General features: G+C 35.2%; 1 protein-coding gene across 2 annotated transcripts; it reads right to left on the bottom strand.

The window, feature by feature from the left end:
- Positions 1-8,585: 8,585 nt before the first annotated feature.
- On the bottom strand, positions 8,586-17,904 carry LOC129976405 (zinc finger and BTB domain-containing protein 47-like). 2 transcript variants are annotated; one of them, XM_056089950.1, is made up of 3 exons: positions 17,573-17,896; positions 13,698-13,817; positions 8,586-8,862 (listed from the first exon to the last, which is right to left on the bottom strand). In XM_056089950.1, the coding sequence occupies exons 1-3, from the start codon at positions 17,807-17,809 to the stop codon at positions 8,779-8,781; spliced, it is 441 nt and encodes a 146-aa protein (XP_055945925.1). In that variant the 5' UTR covers positions 17,810-17,896; the 3' UTR covers positions 8,586-8,778. The 2 variants fall into 2 exon arrangements, with proteins under 2 accessions (XP_055945925.1, XP_055945926.1); XM_056089951.1 differs by lacking the exon at positions 13,698-13,817 and having other exon boundaries at positions 17,573-17,904.
- Between the last annotated feature and the right edge of the window lie 3,067 nt (positions 17,905-20,971).

Genomic DNA, 20,971 nt, shown 5'->3' with positions numbered 1-20,971 from the left:
CATCAGAATTGGATATTACATTTATAGGAAATTAAATTTATTTATAGAAAGTCGGTAATGTGTTGCCATACAACGGGCACAACTTTAAAAAATTAAAATTTAACATCTGATTAAATGAAGTTACCTGATGACAAAATGTGGAACTTCATTCTTCAGTATATCCAATAACATTGGGAGCTATGTAATTACCTTTAGGCGTAGGCTGAAATTATCCTGTTTATGTAGCATAGCAGTGATTACTTTTGTCTAAGATCTTAAATTATGGCTCTGGATAGTTTTCCTCATGATGATGTAAGGTGAAATAACAGCATAGCAGTGATTGATATTTTCTACGATCCTGAAATATGGTCCTGATTAGTCCTCATCATGCAACATAGAACAATAGAATAGTAGTAATTATCATTGTCTAAGATCTTAAATTATGGCCCTAATAATTCTCGCCATGCTGATGTAAGTTGAAATAATAGCATAGCAGTGATTGATATTTTCTAAGATCCTGAAATATGGTCCTGATTAGTCCTCGGCATACTAATGTTGGTTGGAACAATAGCATAGCTGTGATTATCGTTGTCTAAGGTCTTAAATTGTGGCCCTAATAATTCTCGCCATGCTGATGTAAGCGGAAATAACAGCATAGCAGTGATTGATATTTTCTAGGATCCTGAAATATGGTCCTGATTAGTCCTCGGCATGCTAATGTTGGTTGGAACAATAGCATAGCTGTGATTATCGTTGCCTAAGGTCTTAAATTGTGGCCCTAATAATTCTCGCCATGCTGATGTAAGTTGAAATAATAGCATAGCAGTGATTGATATTTTCTAAGATTCTGAAATATGGTCCTGATTAGTCCTCGGCATGCTAATGTTGGTTGGAACAATAGCATAGCTGTGATTATCGTTGTCTAAGGTCTTAAATTGTGGCCCTAATAATTCTCGCCATGCTGATGTAAGTTGAAATAATAGCATAGCAGTGATTGATATTTTCTAAGATCCTGAAATATGGTCCTGATTAGTCCTCGGCATGCTAATGTTGGTTGGAACAATAGCATAGCAGTAATTATGGTTGTCTAAGACCTTAAATTATGACCCTAATAATTGTCGCCATGCTGATGTAAGTTGAAATAATAGCATAGCAGTGATTGATATTTTCTAAGATCCTGAAATATGGTCCTGATTAGTCTTCGTCATACTGATGTTGGTTGGAACAATAGCATAGCTGTGATTATCGTTGTCTAAGTTCTTAAATTGTGGCCCTAATAATTCTCACCATGCTGATGTAAGTTGAAATAATAGTATAGCAGTGATTGATATTTTCTAAGATCCTGAAATATGGTCCTGATTAGTCTTCGTCATACTGATGTTGGTTGGAACAATAGCATAGCTGTGATTATCGTTGTCTAAGTTCTTAAATTGTGGCCCTAATAATTCTCGCCATGCTGATGTAAGTTGAAATAATAGCATAGCAGTGATTGATATTTTCTAAGATCCTGAAATATGGTCCTGATTAGTCCTCGGCATGCTAATGTTGGTTGGAACAATAGCATAGCAGTAATTATCGTTGTCTAAGACCTTAAATTATGACCCTAATAATTGTCGCCATGCTGATGTAAGTTGAAATAATAGCATAGCAGTGATTGATATTTTCTAAGATCCTGAAATATGGTCCTGATTAGTCTTCATCATACTGATGTTGGTTGGAACAATAGCATAGCTGTGATTATCGTTGTCTAAGTTCTTAAATTGTGGCCCTAATAATTGTCGCTATGCTGATGTAAGTTGAAATAATAGCATAGCAGTGATTGATATTTTCTAAGATCCTGAAATATGGTCCTGATTAGCCCTCGGCATGCTAATGTTGGTTGGAACAATAGCATAGCTGTAATTATCTTTGTCTAATGTCTTAAATTGTGGCCCTAATAATTCTAGCCATGCTGATGTAAGTTGAAATAATAGCATAGCAGTGATTGATATTTTCTAAGATCCTGAAATATGGTCCTGATTAGCCCTCGGCATGCTAATGTTGGTTGGAACAATAGCATAGCTGTAATTATCTTTGTCTAATGTCTTAAATTGTGGCCCTAATAATTCTCGCCATGCTGATGTAAGTTGAAATAATAGCATAGCAGTGATTGATATTTTCTAAGATCCTGAAATATGGTCCTGATTAGTCTTCGTCATACTGATGTTGGTTGGAACAATAGCATAGCTGTGATTATCGTTGTCTAAGTTCTTAAATTGTGGCCCTAATAATTATCGCCATGCTGATGTAAGTTGAAATAATAGCATAGCAGTGATTGATATTTTCTAAGATCCTGAAATATGGTCCTGATTAGTCCTCGGCATGCTAATGTTGGTTGGAACAATAGCATAGCAGTAATTATCGTTGTCTAAGACCTTAAATTATGACCCTAATAATTGTCGCCATGCTGATGTAAGTTGAAATAATAGCATAGCAGTGATTGATATTTTCTAAGATCCTGAAATATGGTCCTGATTAGTCTTCGTCATACTGATGTTGGTTGGAACAATAGCATAGCTGTGATTATCGTTGTCTAAGTTCTTAAATTATGGCCCTAATAATTGTCGCCATGCTGATGTAAGTTGAAATAATAGCATAGCAGTGATTGATATTTTCTAAGATCCTGAAATATGGTCCTGATTAGTCTTCGTCATACTGATGTTGGTTGGAACAATAGCATAGCTGTGATTATCGTTGTCTAAGTTCTTAAATTGTGGCCCTAATAATTCTCGCCATGCTGATGTAAGTTGAAATAATAGCATAGCAGTGATTGATATTTTCTAAGATCCTGAAATATGGTCCTGATTAGCCCTCGGCATGCTAATGTTGGTTGGAACAATAGCATAGCTGTAATTATCTTTGTCTAATGTCTTAAATTGTGGCCCTAATAATTCTAGCCATGCTGATGTAAGTTGAAATAACAACATAGCAGTGATTGATATTTTCTAAGATTCTGAAATATGGTCCTAATTAGTTCTCGTTATGCTGATGTTGGTTGGAACAATAGCATAGCAGTGATTATTGTTGTATCCTAAATTATGATCCAATTTTTCTTCTATATGCTGATGTGAGTTAATAACAGAGCAGAGATTATTGTTTTATCCTATATTATGGTCTTAATTATTCTCGTCATGCTGATGTAAATTGAAATAATTTCGAAAGCATGGTGCAAGCGCAGAAATCATCTTTTTATGACGCCATGGCTGATAATTATTGTCTCAAATAGTTTTTGTACAGTTTAAAATCAGATGATGAATCAAACATAAAAATTTGAATCAATTCTCAAATTAAATATGATCGCGATAATATGACCATAATATCTTGGTATTGAGATTCACAACTCTAAATATCTTAGGTTATAAAAGTGCCGATAAGATGTTATACTGCTCATGGAGTTAGAATTCGAAAATGAGCGTTATGTAATGTTAAAAGTCTGCAAATGTTTTGGCACAGTCTTATAATTTTTTTATGACAATGATTCAAAACTATGACCTCATAGCTTTCTTTCTCTTTATTTAGAATTTTTATGCTAGAATCATGATCTGTGGCCAAATTTTATTCTTTTCATGTCACCATGGATTTTAACCAATATAAGCAATATGAAACAAGTGTGAAGTTAATAAATGATCCTAATACAGAAACATCTACACATTTTATTATGGAAGCATCATTACCTTGAAGATCAGAGCCATTTATGTTGTAATCAGGCAATCAAACAGATATTTGTGTTCGAGTAATTTTTTTTAACACTATGATTACTAAAATCAGTATTTTGACGGGTTTTAATTTTCAGGCTTAAAAATTTTGAATTTTCTCTAGAACTTTATATCGATTTTTAATGATGTATAAGAACAAATAATATTCCTTTTCAATTTCCATTCAGCCATTTTAACTTCCATAATCAGTATGATCTATATCTGTTTACACTAAGATCCGTCAAAATGACGGCTTTAGCAATTTCAAAGTTTATAATACTTTATGGATCATATATGTAATGATAGACATGATATATCATTAGGTATGTAATATAGATTGACATCAATATTTATTACTAATGATGGATATTAGTATTAATTAATTATTATAAATATTATTCAGTACTTATTTACATTGAAGTATACATCGCTTTTAGATATTTCCTGGAAAAATTTGAATTGCTTTTTTCATATATTGACCGAAGAACTCTTTACTGAATATAGTTTCTGCAGAAAAGAAATCTCCCCCTCAAAACAAGAACTAAAAAATTGGACTCAAATCTTGCCAAATTTGACTGTGCAACAAAAATAGAGCTATTTATACCTGTAATGCATGCAATAAATATATTTGTGACGCGTGTTCATCTAAGATAACATGTAAAATAAGTGCCTCATAATTAGATCATTCATAATCAAATATGATATCCTATAAATGCAAATACAAACCATTTATCTTGCTTTTTTATTAATAATCAATGAATTATTATAATATAAGCTATTTTTTAAAAAATTTATTCTTTTATTTGCATAAACTTTTGGATAAAAAAGTAAAAACATATTAATTTAAAGTATTTGTAAATTTTTAATTGAATAAGAATTATTAAAAAAAAAAAAAAAGGAGAAAAATTTCCCAGCCAGGTTTGAACCCTGACCTTCCTCATAGGAGACGGTTACCTATACAACCACGCCATTGGGATCATCCGGAGGGGAGTCAAGTTATCAGTATATAAGCTTTACCAAAAATTTGAGGATCATTTTCTCGAAATTGACTAGCCATTGCGTTTTAATATTTTCATGAATGAACATTCTAAATGTATACCATCATTATACTAAATCTCATCCCGAACTCAGATTTTAACCTCGTGCCCACCCCTTGTAAGCATTAATAGGAAGTTCAATTTAACCAAAATTGCTTTTGCGACATGATTCAAAAGCAATTGAAATGATAATTTAAGACATACCAAGGTTAAACTTTTTTGATTAAGTTAATCAAGAATTGTATTCATTTCTTATAAGATTAATAAGGCACTTCCAACACTTTCTGGAAAATGTAATATCTTGTTGGAAACTATCATCCGTCAAAACGCAAATGGTGTCAGAAAATATTAGCATATATTTAATAGAAAATCACAGAGGTTTGCAGATATACCAGGATTTCCAAAAATTCAATTAAGCAAGAACATATTGTTACGAAATTTCCTGGGTTCGTTTGGATAGTGGGAGTTATATGGTGTGGAGAACTCTCAATTACCAGGCGGCAGTAGAAAATAAAACAACGACGTTTATTTACACGAAGACACACAGGACAGCACAAAGACGACAACTATACACAGCACAGAAGACGATTATCTTCAGCCGAGACGTGCAGCAACAACAGCATACACAGCTGCATATAACATCATAAACAAGTCCCTACTGCAGACAGTAGCGCACAGCTTAGTTCAGCACTAGCTTCACTCCGTCGCTGCTCCGCTTATTTTTGGAAGGCCAGTTCTTTACCGTCTATCCCGACTACTCTTCGACTCCACTGGTCCACGACTGCCCGGAAGCTGCGGCTGCTTCCTTTTATAGGTCTCAGGAGGCGGGGCTAGTAGCCTCTCAACCAATCAGGAACGTTCGAGGCGTATCTCCGTTAATATTGGACGGTGCGGGAAAATTCGCGATGTTTCGGGTATAATCTATTTTGGCGCCAAAGTTGTCAAATGGTCGCCAAGTTTGTCGCCAAGCTCTGGGACCTCCTATGGAACCAACTACGCTGGGAAGTCGCATCACAGATTCGTAACAATATCAATAAGGCAAGAATATATCAATAAGCATTGACAGCTCCATAAACAGATGAATCAATTCTATTGATATTATTATAAATGAAATAATAAATGCTAAAGAGATCGATATCTTGGGAGTAAATTCCTTCCCTGAACTTCCTTGACAAATTTGTCAGAAGATGTATAATCTCGATGAATTTGTTGTGTCTGTATGCGTTATGGAATTATAAAAATGAATAACGAATGCAAGATCCTCCGATTGGAAGATTAGAGGCTTCGGAACGAACGCCGCATATGTACGTTTGTGCTGGATTTTCCACAGCGTCGCGTCCATGCTTTTGGAATGAAATGAATATTCTATTAGGTAGCGTTACTAATTTAATTAATTACATGAAAAGATTGGCCCATATATTAATATTTCTCTCTTCAAGGTCAAGTGTCTATGAATCTAGATTTTCACATTTATTTTTTTTCAAAAAGTACTTAACAGTTCAGTTACATTAACGTCCCATTTTAAAGTAACACAACGGCTATTTTGGGACGGACATCGTAATTTTGAACCGCGTTCAGTTCACGAGGACGACATCTGAGTCAGCATTTCCTCTCCTAACTTCTGGACCAGGACCGAAGACGTTTATTCCCGACGGATTTAACATGCACTAGGCCCGCTTACACGATGGTTCTGGTCTCGAGCATGAAACCCTCCAGTTCAGAAGACGAGACCTTTACACCAAGCCATCACAGCTTCTCAGCACATAACAGAGGGTATGAGCCTCGAGCACAAGCGAATACAAATAACAAAGCACACTTAAAAAAGTAACAGTAGAGAATATAGCATTGCGAATCACGTATCAATAAAATGCAAATATCAAGCAAAGGTCAAAAAGTAAAATATACTCAAAGATTAGTATCAAGACAGAAGCAAGAGCTTATACAAACATTTCAATATGTATAGTTAATCAGTGGATGGTTTTCCCAAAAGTTTCTCTCATACTCCCAATAAGCTTGTCATATCAGAGAATGGGCCAGTATAGCCTGGTTGGTAGGGCGTTGGATTCGCGTCCCTTAGGTGGCGAGTTTGAACCCCGCCGGCGAAGACTCCTCGTGTGTGTGGTGGCTGGCGAACGTACAAATCTGTCGTGGTCACAAAATCCTCCATGTCGAGAGTAATACCACTGGGAGTACTGGATCAGGGGTGATCGTTCTCTGATTCAGGTCTATATTACGATCTGTAGACGAGTGAACCAAATGTATGAATGAAATCCACCCCGTAAAAAGGGTTGTGACGTGTGTGTAGCTAAGCTGTACTCTTGGCCCTAGATGGCATTATTGAAAAAAAAAAAAAGAGACGCACCCTTGGCTTAAAATCACTGACTTCTAAAGTCAATGGGCTTGTCTATGACAAGTGCCATTAGAAACAACAACAGCATATCAGAGAACGCCTTGAATGGCACTGGCGTACAATAGTTACGAAATATTAACATATCATTTTTACTGAATCCATCGTGTTATCTTTAGAGATTAATCCCTGGATGCGTTAGCAGTGCCCAAAAGTCGAATTTGTGTTTTATACACGTTTTTCCTCAATCGACTGAAACAAAGATTAGACACAAAATTGTATTTATAATCGCGAAAATCTCATAACCAAATTTGAAATATTTAAGTTATTGCGTTATTCAATTATCGGTTATAAATGTTTGAGAAATCACAGACCGACAGACAGTCAAACCTTTACTTACTTTGACTCAATTTAACAGGTGTTTATAGATGTGAAATCTGTACCCCTAATCTTATCCATCTAGCTCTCTTCGTTTAGTTGTTACCGTACTAACTTATATATACTTTATCGCAATGTCAGATAGGTGGACATTCTCTGAGCAGATTTTACTTCAAATTTGATATAAATCTACAAATTTGATGCAAAGACCATATACAAAACTTCAAACGTCTAGCCAAAGAAGCGTTTTTGAGTCATCTTTGCGAGAGAGATATTTTCCAAAAATGCTTTTCTAACTTTTTAAATTAAATGTACTTTCTTTGATTTAAGCATAAGTGAAAGTAAAAATAATGATTAGTCAAGCATTAAAAAAACAATTAAGTCAATTAAAAAACTAAGGTCATGTAGATAAAAGTTGAGAACTATATAAACAGAAGCACACTTTTTGCTAACGAATGGGGAAACATGTGTACATTTTGAAGTGGTTGTGGATCACGGATGATCGTTCTGAAGCAGGTCTAAATAACGATATGTGGATAAGTGAATGAAATTAAGTCCTCCCCGTAAAAAGGGTTGTGACGTGTGCATAGCTAAGTCGTACTCTTAGCTCTAGATGGCGCTACTAAAAAACAAGAGACGCTCACTTGATTTAAAATCACCGACTTCTAAAGTCAGTGGGCTTGCCTACAATAAGCGCCATTAGAAACAATAACATCTAGTTTAAACGAAGCACTTTGACTATTTTGGTAAGGATCAAGCGATTTTGAAACGTGAGCAGATGACACTTGAACTGGCAACCTCTTTCTAAACTTCCGATGGTAAGGACCTCTATCCACCCGAGGGCAGAAGCTACTGCACCCCTCATTCCCCGATCTCTTGAACTTTATTTGAATTTAATTAAAGGGGGATAAGCAACAAAACCAGCGGGAGGACATTTGGCCCCGATGAACTTGATGCGAGCGAGACTAGCTTCCACTATGGTTTTTTTTGGTAGAATCCGGTTTCAAACCTGAAGCTCTAGTTTCGAAGCCCATACCTAAACACCAGGCCACATTGACTCCCAAAGTCTTGAGAAATAAACACTTCTACCACGAAATGAGATTCAAATACTTCAAAAAGGAAATCGTAAAAATAATTTATTCATTTGACAAAATGTATCGGGTCAATATAAAAATCCTTTAACAGTAAAAAAGTTAATAATTAAAAGTGGGAATTTCGCCCGATGCACGGCATTCGAACAGCGGTTGTCATCAAGAAGTCCAGACTTCAAACATGCATCGGAAGCTCCTGGGATATATATTTTTTACAGCAACAGAAGGTGTCTTTCTGGTCGGAAACGCCTCCAAATCTTCTTAAATATCCAGAGTAGAATAATCCCTATAGGAAACTGCAACAATACATCCATAATTAGAAAAACAATGTTTAAAGTAATCCTAAAAATATCGAAATAAAGAATACATAAAGCTGACAAATTATTTATGATTGGTCTTCTATGCGGAACAAGTTTCAGATTTTAGGCTGCTAATTAATATAGGGTGCAATAAAAACATTTCACCATGTAATTTGAAACACCTTAAGCACACGACTTCCATTAAAGTAGTTTATTGCAATTTACAAAGCGTATACATAGTATAAAATGATGTCTCCTGAAAGCGTCTGTATGTTTGAAAGGAGAAAAACTTATAAATACTTAACTGATATTGGAGATATTTGTACCATTTTGTAAGACATTTACTGGGGAAGGTTTTTTAGTATATTGAAGTCAAAATAAAAAGAGTTTTGAAATTTTAATTATTTTCTACCATTCGCGCATGCGTAAAATAGCAATATCTGTCCCTTGCATTTATCCGTGCATGTGCGAAAACTTCAAACTGCAGATGCGCAAATAGCAAGAGCTGGGGCATGCATATGCGACACTTTGTTTATGTCCGATTTTAAACAATGATTCAAAACTCATTATGCTAAAAAAAAAAAAAAAAAAAAAAAAAAAAATCAAGCATGGCTGGAACACATTATCGTTTGGAGGCTAGACTTAAGTTTAAAACTAATTTTTCCCTCTTGGATGTTATGCTACTGGCAATGCTGTGTGGGCACTGTTAGTTACGAAATAAAAGCGAAAGTCAAACTCCTACTGTTTGAATCACTGGGCAAAGGCACATGTTTGAATATTTTGATTGAGTGTTTGAATTCCATCATAGCATTTAAAAACATTGTTTCAGTTACTGCATCAAACTGAGTTGAACGCATTTTAAAAGTTAAATGAAAAATTACACATAATGAAATTTATACAATTAAAAAGGTAATTTTTTAAATTCTTACACGATTATACAAGAAAGCATTTTTATAAAATAATTGTTTTAGAAGATATGAATATCAATTTCCGAAGGCAAGTCATAGCGGTTACAACTAAAGATTAATATATGGACGCCAAAATGGAAAAAATTGAGCGATTTTTCGCCAAATATAACTGACAATTTTTGATTGCAACTTTAAAAACCATTTGTTAGCATTTCTCGTATACATCCAGGATTGCAAACTCTTCGAGAGTTTTTGACGACTAGCACGATTTTGAAGTGATTGGCAAGAAACCGTACACTAATCATTAGTCTGACCTCGATAACTTATCTGATAATGGTTAAGCCTATTTTTACATCTGATTGCACTTCGTTTCAAGCCTGTTTCTTGATTTGTATTTTCCACTGACTGACTTCCTCCTTGATGACATGGGGAATTATCATGATAACACAGATAGTATTTTGCATATCCATTAATTATCCAAGCGAAACGTTCAATTCAGAACAAAAATGTCCGGTAAATGAAACAGTTTGGAATTCGTATGATGTTTTTCTTGTATTTGACAGCTGCCATTTGACAATTAATAATAAGTTCAATTTCTGCATGACGTACATTAGCATTTTATCAATAATTATAGATTAATATATTAACGTATGCAATATAAGTCATCAGCAAATCTTACCGGGAAGGGGGGGGATGGAATCTAAAAACGCACAATAAACATTTTCCCTGTTAAATATTCAAAAACAATAAAAGTCTTGCAGCCACAGTTTTAAAATTTGAAAACTGGCACCCTCGATTAAGCGATTTAACACCTCTGAATTTCTTTTTATGGTGTTATTTGAAGTAAAAAGGTCTATGCCAACAAGTCCACAACCTTGCGTGCATTGAAGGAGGAAATTCAATTCTGCATGAACGGAATACAGCCACATTCATGCAAAACGTGTAATGGGAAATTTTGACTATAGAGTGCGTATGTACCAGCACAGCCATTGAGGTCATTTGCCTTATGTGTTATTCTATGCATAACCATATCCTGTGCCCTTTGCGATTCAATAAAAATACCGGGTGTCCCATAAATTTGTAAATACTTTAAAAATTCATAGAAATTGAAGGACTGGGTATATTTGAATGCAGTTTTCGAAACTATTATTCTCATGAAGGGGGGATTTTTTTTTGATACAGAAAAAAAAATTCAAAAATTTGTCAATAGAGGGCGCTGCACACAAGAAAATCAGTGGAAATATGCAAATTAAAGTCTTATGAAAGGCAGAGTAAGCGATCGACACATCATTTCTAAAGGTTTGCATAAGGTTTGTATTAGGATGTTGACACTGGTGGATAAAGCATTATTGGTAAAGTTGTTTTATGTCAGCAACGAATCGGCGGCTGAAGCCTTACGAAAGTTTAGGACCCAGAAAAGATTGAAGAAAGGTTCATGTCCGATCACTCCTGCTGGACTCGTTTCCCTAGTACACCGTTTCGAAGAAACTGGAAGTTTGTGTCATCGGCCACGCAGTGGTGCACCTCGTTTAACAACAGTCCGTACCCCCAATGTCTCTTCGCAAATGGACACGCTAAGGGAACAGTCTACAAGTGCAGTCAGTAGCGCACGAGAAGTGGCATAAATAACTGGTATACCAAAGACTTCGGTGTACCGTATCCTTCATGGTGTATTGCAATTGTACCCATACAAATTGCAATCGCTACATCAGCTCTTACCAAATGATACAGCTAAGAGATTGGAATTCTTAAATTGGGCTTTGGCGAAAATTGAAGATGATCCGCGATGGCTGCTGAAAATATTGTGGACAGATGAGGCTCGTTTTGCTTTGCATGGAGCAGTTAATATCCATAACTGTAGAATATGGGCACATGATAATCCACATGCTTACACTGAGAAGCCCCTGCATTCACCACGGGTTACTGTTTGGTGTGGTTTCACTGCATCCATTATTGTAGGCCCTTTTTTCCTTTAAAAGCCCTGTAAAAAGCAGGACGGAAGATATGTTCAGTTAATGGAACAAGTTACTTGGAAATGTTACAGAAAGAAGTGATACCGTCCTTATTGGAACACGATGTCCTTGACACAGTGACATTCATGCAAGACGGGGCACCTCCTCACATCGACACCGAAGTGAAGGCATTTTTGAGAAGAACTTTTACTGAAGAACGGATAATCAGCCGTCACTTTACACATGCATGGCCCCCACGCTCACCAGATTTAGCACCCCTTGATATTTGGCAATGGGGTTACCTTAAGTCTCGGGTGTACCACCATAGGCCAACCTTGTTAGTGCAGCCAAAGGGAGCCATTCACCACGAAATCTCAAGCATTCATCCGGATATGCTGTATGATGAAGTTACCAGTGTTGTCTCCCGCTTCCAAACTGTTATTTGTGCTGATGGCGGACATATAGAACAAGTATTGTAGTACTGGTGCGATACGCATGTAAACAATTGCTTGCGTACAAGTAAAAGTATTTTTCCCGTAGAATTCTATGTTTTGCTTGTGTTTAGCCCCCTCTATCGACAAATTTTTGAACTATTTCTTTTTTTTTGTATGAAAAAAAAATCCCCTTCATGAGAATAACAGTTTCTCAAACCGCATTAAAATACTCATTCCTTCAATTTTTATGAATTTTTAAAGTATTTACAAATTTATGGGACACCCGGTATAGCTATTTAAAAGAAAAAAACTGCTTTTTATTTAATTCAAGTCTTTCGTTAACACGTTGTTTTATCGTGTAAGGCTCCATTTTGAATAACCCTAAATTATCAGCCGTCAAAGGTTTCTTTAATAAGGTTGCCTTTATTGCACGAATGGTGGCAAATTGAAATTTGTGTTAATCTTGGGACACCCTTTATAAGCCATCAATCTACGCAAGATCTTTTTAGACATGTATTAATTGCCAAAAAGGTCAAGTAAAGGCTTGATTCCGTTTATCTTAATCTTAAGCCTTGTCACATAAGCTATGACAAGAGAATTTAGTGAACTATAGAAATTGAACTCCAGATAGTGTAAAATTCTACACAACTTGACGATTTTTATTATGGCCAGTCCTAATTCAGTTATATTAACGTCCTGTTTTAAAACAGAGCTATTTTAGGAGGGATCTCGTAATTTTGAACCACGGTCAGATGACGAGGACCAAATCTGAGCTGGTACCCCCTATCCAAATTTCCATACCACAAAAGTGGGAGGACTTTTGGTCGCGAGGGATTTAACTGGGGAGGGAGGGAGCTGCTTACATTATTGCTCTTCCGTGGAATCGGGTCTCGAACCTGAAGCTCTCCGATTCCGACACTTTAGAACCAGGCTACCATGGCCTTAATTTGGCCTGTCCTACATATTTCCCACTACTACCCTTCCGTACTTGCATTTCCTTTCCAGTGATATCCCTGAAGTCGCCTGCTTTTCATAACTCAAATATCCTTAGTAACTATTACCTATCCAACCAAATCCTAAGTAACCAGCAAGTTAAAATAAAAAGGTTAATTTACTGGCAACTTATTGGGAATGAAGGGCATTTTGAATACGATTTCTAAATTTTATGTTTTGTTTTTTTTACAATTGGAGTGAAGACTCATCCGACAATCTTGAAACTAAGAAAATTAGATCAAATTTATTACAGAAGCCAAGTGAAATGAAGAAAGTTATCGCATTATTGATAATTTTAAAAGTTATGATTTATGATGGAGTGTAAGACGATGTTCCGGAGTTGATATTTCAAGGTAAGAGTTCAAAAGCCAATTTTTCATAAATTCACCCTTTCATTGAAAAACCTTAAAAATTAATGGAATGAATTTAGGTATAATCTGGTATACATTTTTGACTAATGGAGATGATGGAAAAACTCTTCCCATGACCGAAAGTTACCAGAAAATCAGATGCATTTAAGCAATGCTATACAGATTTATACTTACCGCTGAAAGGAACGAGAAAGAAAAGACCATGTATTCATAAACGAAGGTTGTAATAATAACTACTGTGACGGCTATAAAGTATAACAAGATAAATTTTCCTTCGGTGCACCAGGGTAGTTTCTGGAAAGTAGAAATATTTTCGTAATAAATTATAAAAATTAAAAAAAAAATTATGGAAGATCAGGAAAAATGAAGCAAAATCGTGATAAAAAATAACGATATCAGAAAATCATGCAATAATTCATAATCTGTATTTATAAAGCTTTAATCTTTATACTACAATGCCAATTTCAATCAATATAGTCAGCCAATCTTAAAAATTCATTTTGAAATCTTTTCTTAAGTAGGACTGGTCGCATATTTCATATTTCAGCAGTAATATTGCTACGAAATTTTCCGAGGGTTCGTTTGGATAGTGGGAGTTATATGGTGTGGAGAACACTCAATCACCAGACGGCAGTAGAATATAAAACAACGACGTTTATTTACACGAAGACACACAGGACAGCACAGAAGACGATTATCTTCAGCCGACACGTGCAGCATACAAAACAGCATACAACAGACTAATGCAGACTGTAGCGCACAACTTAATTCAGCACTCACTTGACTCCATCGCTGCTCCACTAATCTCTGGAAGGCCAGCTTTTTCTGTCGATTCCGACTACTCTATGACTCCACTGGTCCACGACTACTCAATTCACCGTCGGTCCACAACTACGACGACTCCACTGGTCCACGACCATACTTCTCTGTCGTTTCCGACTACTCAATTCACCACTGCTGTGTCACGACTACAATTCACGACGACGACTCTGGTTCACTACTACTCTGCTCTACTCTGTCGATTCCGACTTCTCAATTCACCACTGCTCGGAAGCTGCGGGTGCTTCCTTTTATAGGTCTCAGGAGGCGGGGCTAGAAGCCTCTCAACCAATCAGGAACGTTCGAGGCGTATCTCCGTTCCTGCTGGACGGATCGGGAAAATTCGATGTTTCGGGTATAATCTATTTTAACGCGAAAGTCAAATTCGTCGCCAAGTCGCCAAATGGTCGCCAAGTTTGTCACCAAGCTCCGGGACCCTCCGACGCGACACCGGACTCCGTCCAATACCGATGACTAAAACATTCTTTCCGATGGTGGAACCAACTATGCTGGAAAACCGCAATACAGATTCGTAACAATATACTCAAAGAATGGCTACAAGAATGCAGTTGGTTGAGGAAGTAGTTACATGGTTATTGATACGAATCAATACAAATTGATACAAATACTGGAGCATGGTTATTATGGAGCATGTTATACTAGTTATTATGATACAAGTTCGCTTTGCATTTGAAATGCACATATTGGTGCATCGAATCACTACGTGTGTGTGTGCGTGCAGGGAGGGAGAAGTTATTGATTTTGTCGATTGCTTTCAGAGTTGGCGGTTTTTTTTATCCTTTAGCTGATAAATGTAAAAAGTTGGTTGAAAGATGATTTTTTAAAATATACATACGGAGCAAGTAGAATATGTATAAAATAAAAGAAACGCAAACTTAATTAAAATTTTTTTAATTTAAATAATTATTTATTTTAAAAATTTTAATTATTGTGCAGACATTTGCATCCAAAGGCTTGCTTCCAACAACTATGTAAAGCATCGAGATGTAGATCGTCTATTGGACCCAATGAAAAGGCCTTTTCTTCCGAGTAACAATGCCAAATAAAGAATTGAAATACTGTCCAAGGGAATTTCAGTTGTTGCAGATTCTTGTAAGGAGAAGAGAATGGTTCTACGTGTAAGCCTACGTGTAAGCTGGGGGAGGTGATCAGTAACGTGGACATGTATTTTGTTATTGTTGATTAGTACACTATACGATATTCCTTCCTTGAATTCAAGAATGGGAAAGCACCTCGTCTCCATTTAGTCACATTTGAAGTTAAAAGGGAACAAATGTTATAATTAGTCCCATTATGACGTCATACTTTAAATAGTGTAAAGAAACGTGTTCTAACTTGGCGCGGAATGAATGGCTCAATGGTAGAATGCTATGAACTGAAAGGGAGTTAGCAAGTGCTTATCTGATTACAAGCAAGTTCCCAAAAAAAATTGTTTTATTATTGATTTACTTTCTGTTATTTTTCATTTGTTCCAGAATATTCTTGGAATTTCTGTATCTTTAAATCTGAAGAATTGGAGTCATTTAGTCTTTTGAATAAAAACAGATGCAAGGTTTAGTTCCTTCAATAAAGTCTCGAGTTGAGATTAGAGAATCTTTGTCCTTGGTTAACACAGGGCTTATCTATGCTAACTTCATTCTACGCGACAGTATAGATCACCGTATATAGATATCCATGTTTTGGATAAATTACCATGATACCAAGCAACTTCTATTCAAAATAGGAAGTACATTTGTCTGTAGATAATATTTTAACCCTTTAAAGGGCCATTTTTTCTAGTCATTATGTTCAAATATTTTTAGGCTTGAAATTAGAAGATTAGGGATTCATTTAGCTTATTACATAAATTTAATTTCATTAATTAATTTGGTTAATTAATAATTAAGTGACAAACCAAGACACATTGTGCGAAAAAGAACTGAAGCATCTAAGTTTGCCTTTCTAAAAAAAAAAAAAATTGTCAGAACTTATGCCAACCTACATAATTTCATACAAAGATTGATAAATTTGGTGGGACGGCCTTAGAAAGGGTTAAACTAAATTCCGATCAATTGTATTTATCACATTTAGATAAGATATTTACTACAGTTTATTTGCAAGCCATGCGTCTTTAAATTTTTTCTTTACTTTCAGCACATATTTAATCTTATTTAATCTACAGCTTGCGGATATACAATTGGAGACAATAAAAAGCAGAATTAGTTTTTTTTTGAAGAGAATAAAAATCTAATGACTTTAGCTTTATTTTTTTACAAGATGATACATATCTATGGGAAAGTATATTAACTTTATAGTACATTGTCAAATATTAATTTTTAGATAAATATGAACTATAATTAGTTTTATATCAAGCATTTGAAATAAATTCTTTTACCCGTAGTGGTGGAAGATTAAGCATGCGAAAGTGACAAGTTTCGCGGCAAAGAGAGATACTACGTTACGATAAAAAAAAATTATGCCGCTAAGATAAAATTTACATTTAACCAGTTAATAGCTTCGGAAAATGCGTATCTAAACTGTGCCGCAAAAATTTAGCGATGTCGAGTACACTCGTCAAACACAGTTTGTACAATATTAAATTATATTGTAAAGAAATCACTTTATTTCAATAATCATTTATTTACTTAAACTATCATGCATTTTTTTGGCATATGAACCATAAAAACGTCTCTCCTTGAAAACTTGTAAAAAAGGATGCAAAAGAATCCTCGTATTGGGTTTTTCCCCCAGGTATGCCACTTATTTAATAGTCTAAAACAATTTATATTTGCTTCTATAAAGACTAAAGCAACACAGTGTTACATTTAAGAAAAACAATTCATAATATATGCGGGTTTTTTTTTGACAGCTATTAATCTTTTATTTGCTCCTTTGATTTTGTCTTGGCTCCAAAATATGTTAAACATCTTCGAATTTACGAACATGCTTGAGTTTTTACTAAAATTTTAATTCAAAGTAGAAATTGTCATTAATTATTACTCCTGACGAATAAACACGTCATAATGCAAAATTTTGTACTTTTTCCCATGACGAGTATACTCAAAAACAATTATCAGGTTAAATTCTTATTGTTTTTTGCATTTATATCCATCAAAATATTAATTTGGTAATCACAAGTTTTATATAACTAAGGTATAGGTATTTCACATTTTATTCCATAATTTTACATGAAATATCTTTAAAAACATAAATGCAAATTTTTTACTTACATCATATTCGTCACTTCCCTCAGATTCCTCTTCATCCTCCTCCTCTTCTTCTTCGTCTCCTCCTTCTTCTGGTATAGGACCATCTTGCATTTGATAACCCACTTCTTCAGACTCTGGACCATCTTGCATTTGATAACCTACTTCTTCCGATTCTGGGCCATCCTGCATTTGATAGCCCACTTCTGCCGATTCAAAACCATTATGCTTTTGATACTTTACACTTAAATCATCGGCCATATCGTCAACTTTTCGTCCAGGATTATTGCAGAAAATCGGAAGCGTTCACTGAATGCAAAGTAAGCGGAAATGGATTCCTCATTTCTATGGCATTCAATTTATTTCAAGAATGTTTGTAACATGTTGCCACACAAAAAGGGAATACTTTGAAATTCACCAGTATATTATTGATTCAAATGAATTTGTGGTTGCCTGGTGGTAAATTATAGAGCCCGATCTTCCTTAGTGTCCTTCCTTAGTATCCTAGTAATCCTTCCTTTCTGATTCTTCCAACAATAGTGAGGACTATGTAATGATCTATAACTTTTACGTCAATGTTTTGGGAACCCCGGTGGTCTGGTAATAAGGTCTCGGACTCAGAACCGCAGATTCCACCGAAGAACCGTCGTGTAAGTGGGCCTGGTGCACATTAAATCCGTTGGGACCAAACGCCTTCCCGCTGGTGTGATGTGGAAATTTCGAGAGGGTGGTGCCATCTCAGCTGTCGTCATCGTCATCTGACTATGGTTCAAAATTATGAAGTCAGTCCCAAAATAGCTCTAACTTTACTTTAAAATAAGACGTTATTCTAATCTAATCTAATCCGTTAATATTTTATGAAAAAGCTCATTGTGGCTCAAGATCTTAAATTATGATCCTCAATAACCTCCAACATGCTTTTATAGGCTAAATGAATTTCGGAACTACGGGCAACGGCAACTTTGTGATGTTTCGGAGTTCCACGGTGTGACAAAGTGGTCACGAGCACCTCCACAGAATAATTTGGAATAGCAATTATAATTTGTAAGTTTAAGGAAAGATTGCAATTAATTGAAACTAGTTTAAACGAGCACATAAAACTCTAACGTCATGAAATTTGGTATAATTATTTAATATTTTTACGATCTAATTTTAAACAGTAAAATAATACTTTGATTATTTATGAGGGAATGGAGAACTTAATAAAATTACGTTGCACGTGCCTTTTACTTTGGAGATTGATTTAATTGACTATTTTGATTAGTTATTTTTGAAAAAATTCAGACATTTTCACGCTTGTAACTCATCGTAGCTATCTAAAGCCGAAACAGAAATACTTTAGAAAAATCTTTAATCCACCAGATTGGCAATGGATTTAGAAGTTCTCAGTCTTTTTGCAGACAAAAATTAATAATGATGTTGTCAATTGCAGCTCCAGGTCTTTTCCTAGAGCTGGGTCCAGCAGGATCTTATGCTAGCAGTTGTAGTAACTTGTTGGGAATCTGGGGTAATTTTTCGAAAAACGGAATTGATGTTCTTTTAATACATTCTGAAACAGGTTCAACTAGGATGCCATCATGAAATATTTTCCTTCTGATGTACCAGGGTGCATTAACAACTTTCACTAGATGTTGATTTTGAAATACTTCTTAATATTTTGGGTGGAGATGACCTCCCAAATGTGAGAGCCATACATCCATTCTGGTCTTAAAATTGCCTTGTAGAGCAGAAGCTTGAGCTAATTGGATTGTATGGTACTATTACCCAGCATCTATCTATTTAACATCCACCAGATTGGCAATGGAGTTAGAAGTTCTCAGTCTTTTTGCAGACCAAAATTAATATAAATGTTTTCAATTGCAGCTCCAGGTTTTTTCCTAGAGCTGGGTTCAGCAGGATCTTATGCTAGCAGTTGTAGTAACTTGTTGGGAATCTGGGGTAATTTTTCGAAAAACTGAATTGATGTTCTTTTAATACATTCCGAAACAGGTTCAACTAGGATGCCATCATGAAGTATTTTCCTTCTGATGTACCAGGGTGCATTAACAACTTTCACTAGATGTTGATTTTGAAACCCTTCTTAATATTTTGGGCGGGGATGGCCTCCCAAATGTGAGAACCATACATCAATTCTGGTCTTAAAATTGCTTTGTAGAGCAGAAGCTAGAGATAATTGGATTGTATGGTACTATCCAGACATCATCTATCTGGATAGTAATTATTGTTTCCAATAACCTTCTTTAGCTTAAAATCATATTATTAATCAAACAAATAGATTTGAATCAATTATTTTGTTAAATAGAATCGCAGTAACATGACTTCAAAATCGCGTTTTCATGATTCAATCGTCCTCGTGTCATTTCTGAGTATTGAAGTTTGTAGAAGTTTCCATAAAGTGTCTTTTGTGGGTTAGCAGTAAAAGAATATGGTTTTTCACACAGATACAGTATCAAAAGTCTGAAAATGTCCTGGTTCTGTATCTGCCTTTTCATATTTGATTTGAAATAGTTTCGCCATTTTGATGCAGTTTTCATACCCTGGAATAGTAATCTAAGTTCAGATTTTGTTTTTTAAATCTCACCGTGTACTCAAACTGCGATATCCAATATTTTTCACACCCATTAACTGATATTATGGCCCTTGTGTTAGAATCATCTATACATTTCCTTACGTTCTAACAAGCTACACATAGATTGCAAACAGGCTATCCGTCCAGCAAGTCGATTTGAATTAAATGCTTAATTTAATGGTTTGAAGCTTCAAGGTGATAACATCTATCACGATTACAAACTGATTAGGCAGACTTATTGAGTGATGCAACGAATAATTTTTTTTCAATTCCATTACTGATATTAATAATTTTATTTGATTAAATCACCTTTTTGTTCTTTTTGTTGTTGTTTTGTTGTTTCTTAACCATTTAATAATTAATAGAAGACAAAGACATTGAAAATACCTTCAGTTTGGCGCTAAATAACCAAGACTGCCCTTTGCGCCATAAAAACCCAGCCAACCAACCATTGCATGTTCAAACAATATTGTGTTTTAAGATGGCAAAAATGCTGATGAGACATTGTTACAATCTCTTGGTATACAAGTTCAAAAGCAAGACAAGTTCAAAAGCAAGACAAGATATAGTGCGAAAGGGCTAAAAAATGTCGTGGATGAAAATGATACTATTCATCTAACCTACGATCCAAAACTGCAATCTCAGATCTGCCAAATGTGAGATATAGTGAGAAAGAACTGAAAAATGGTATTGATCAAAATGATCCTGCTCATCTAACCTACGATCCAAAACTGCAATCTGAGATCTGAGAAATGTGAGATATAGTGAGAAAGGACTGAAAAATGGCATTGATCAAAATGATCCTGTTCATCTAACCTACGATCCAAAACTGAAATCTGAGATCTGAGAAATGT

Source organism: Argiope bruennichi, chromosome 7 (genome assembly GCF_947563725.1).
Source record: "Argiope bruennichi chromosome 7, qqArgBrue1.1, whole genome shotgun sequence".
NCBI lineage: Eukaryota > Metazoa > Arthropoda > Arachnida > Araneae > Araneidae > Argiope > Argiope bruennichi.
This window is presented reverse-complemented; position numbering and strand designations above follow the sequence as displayed.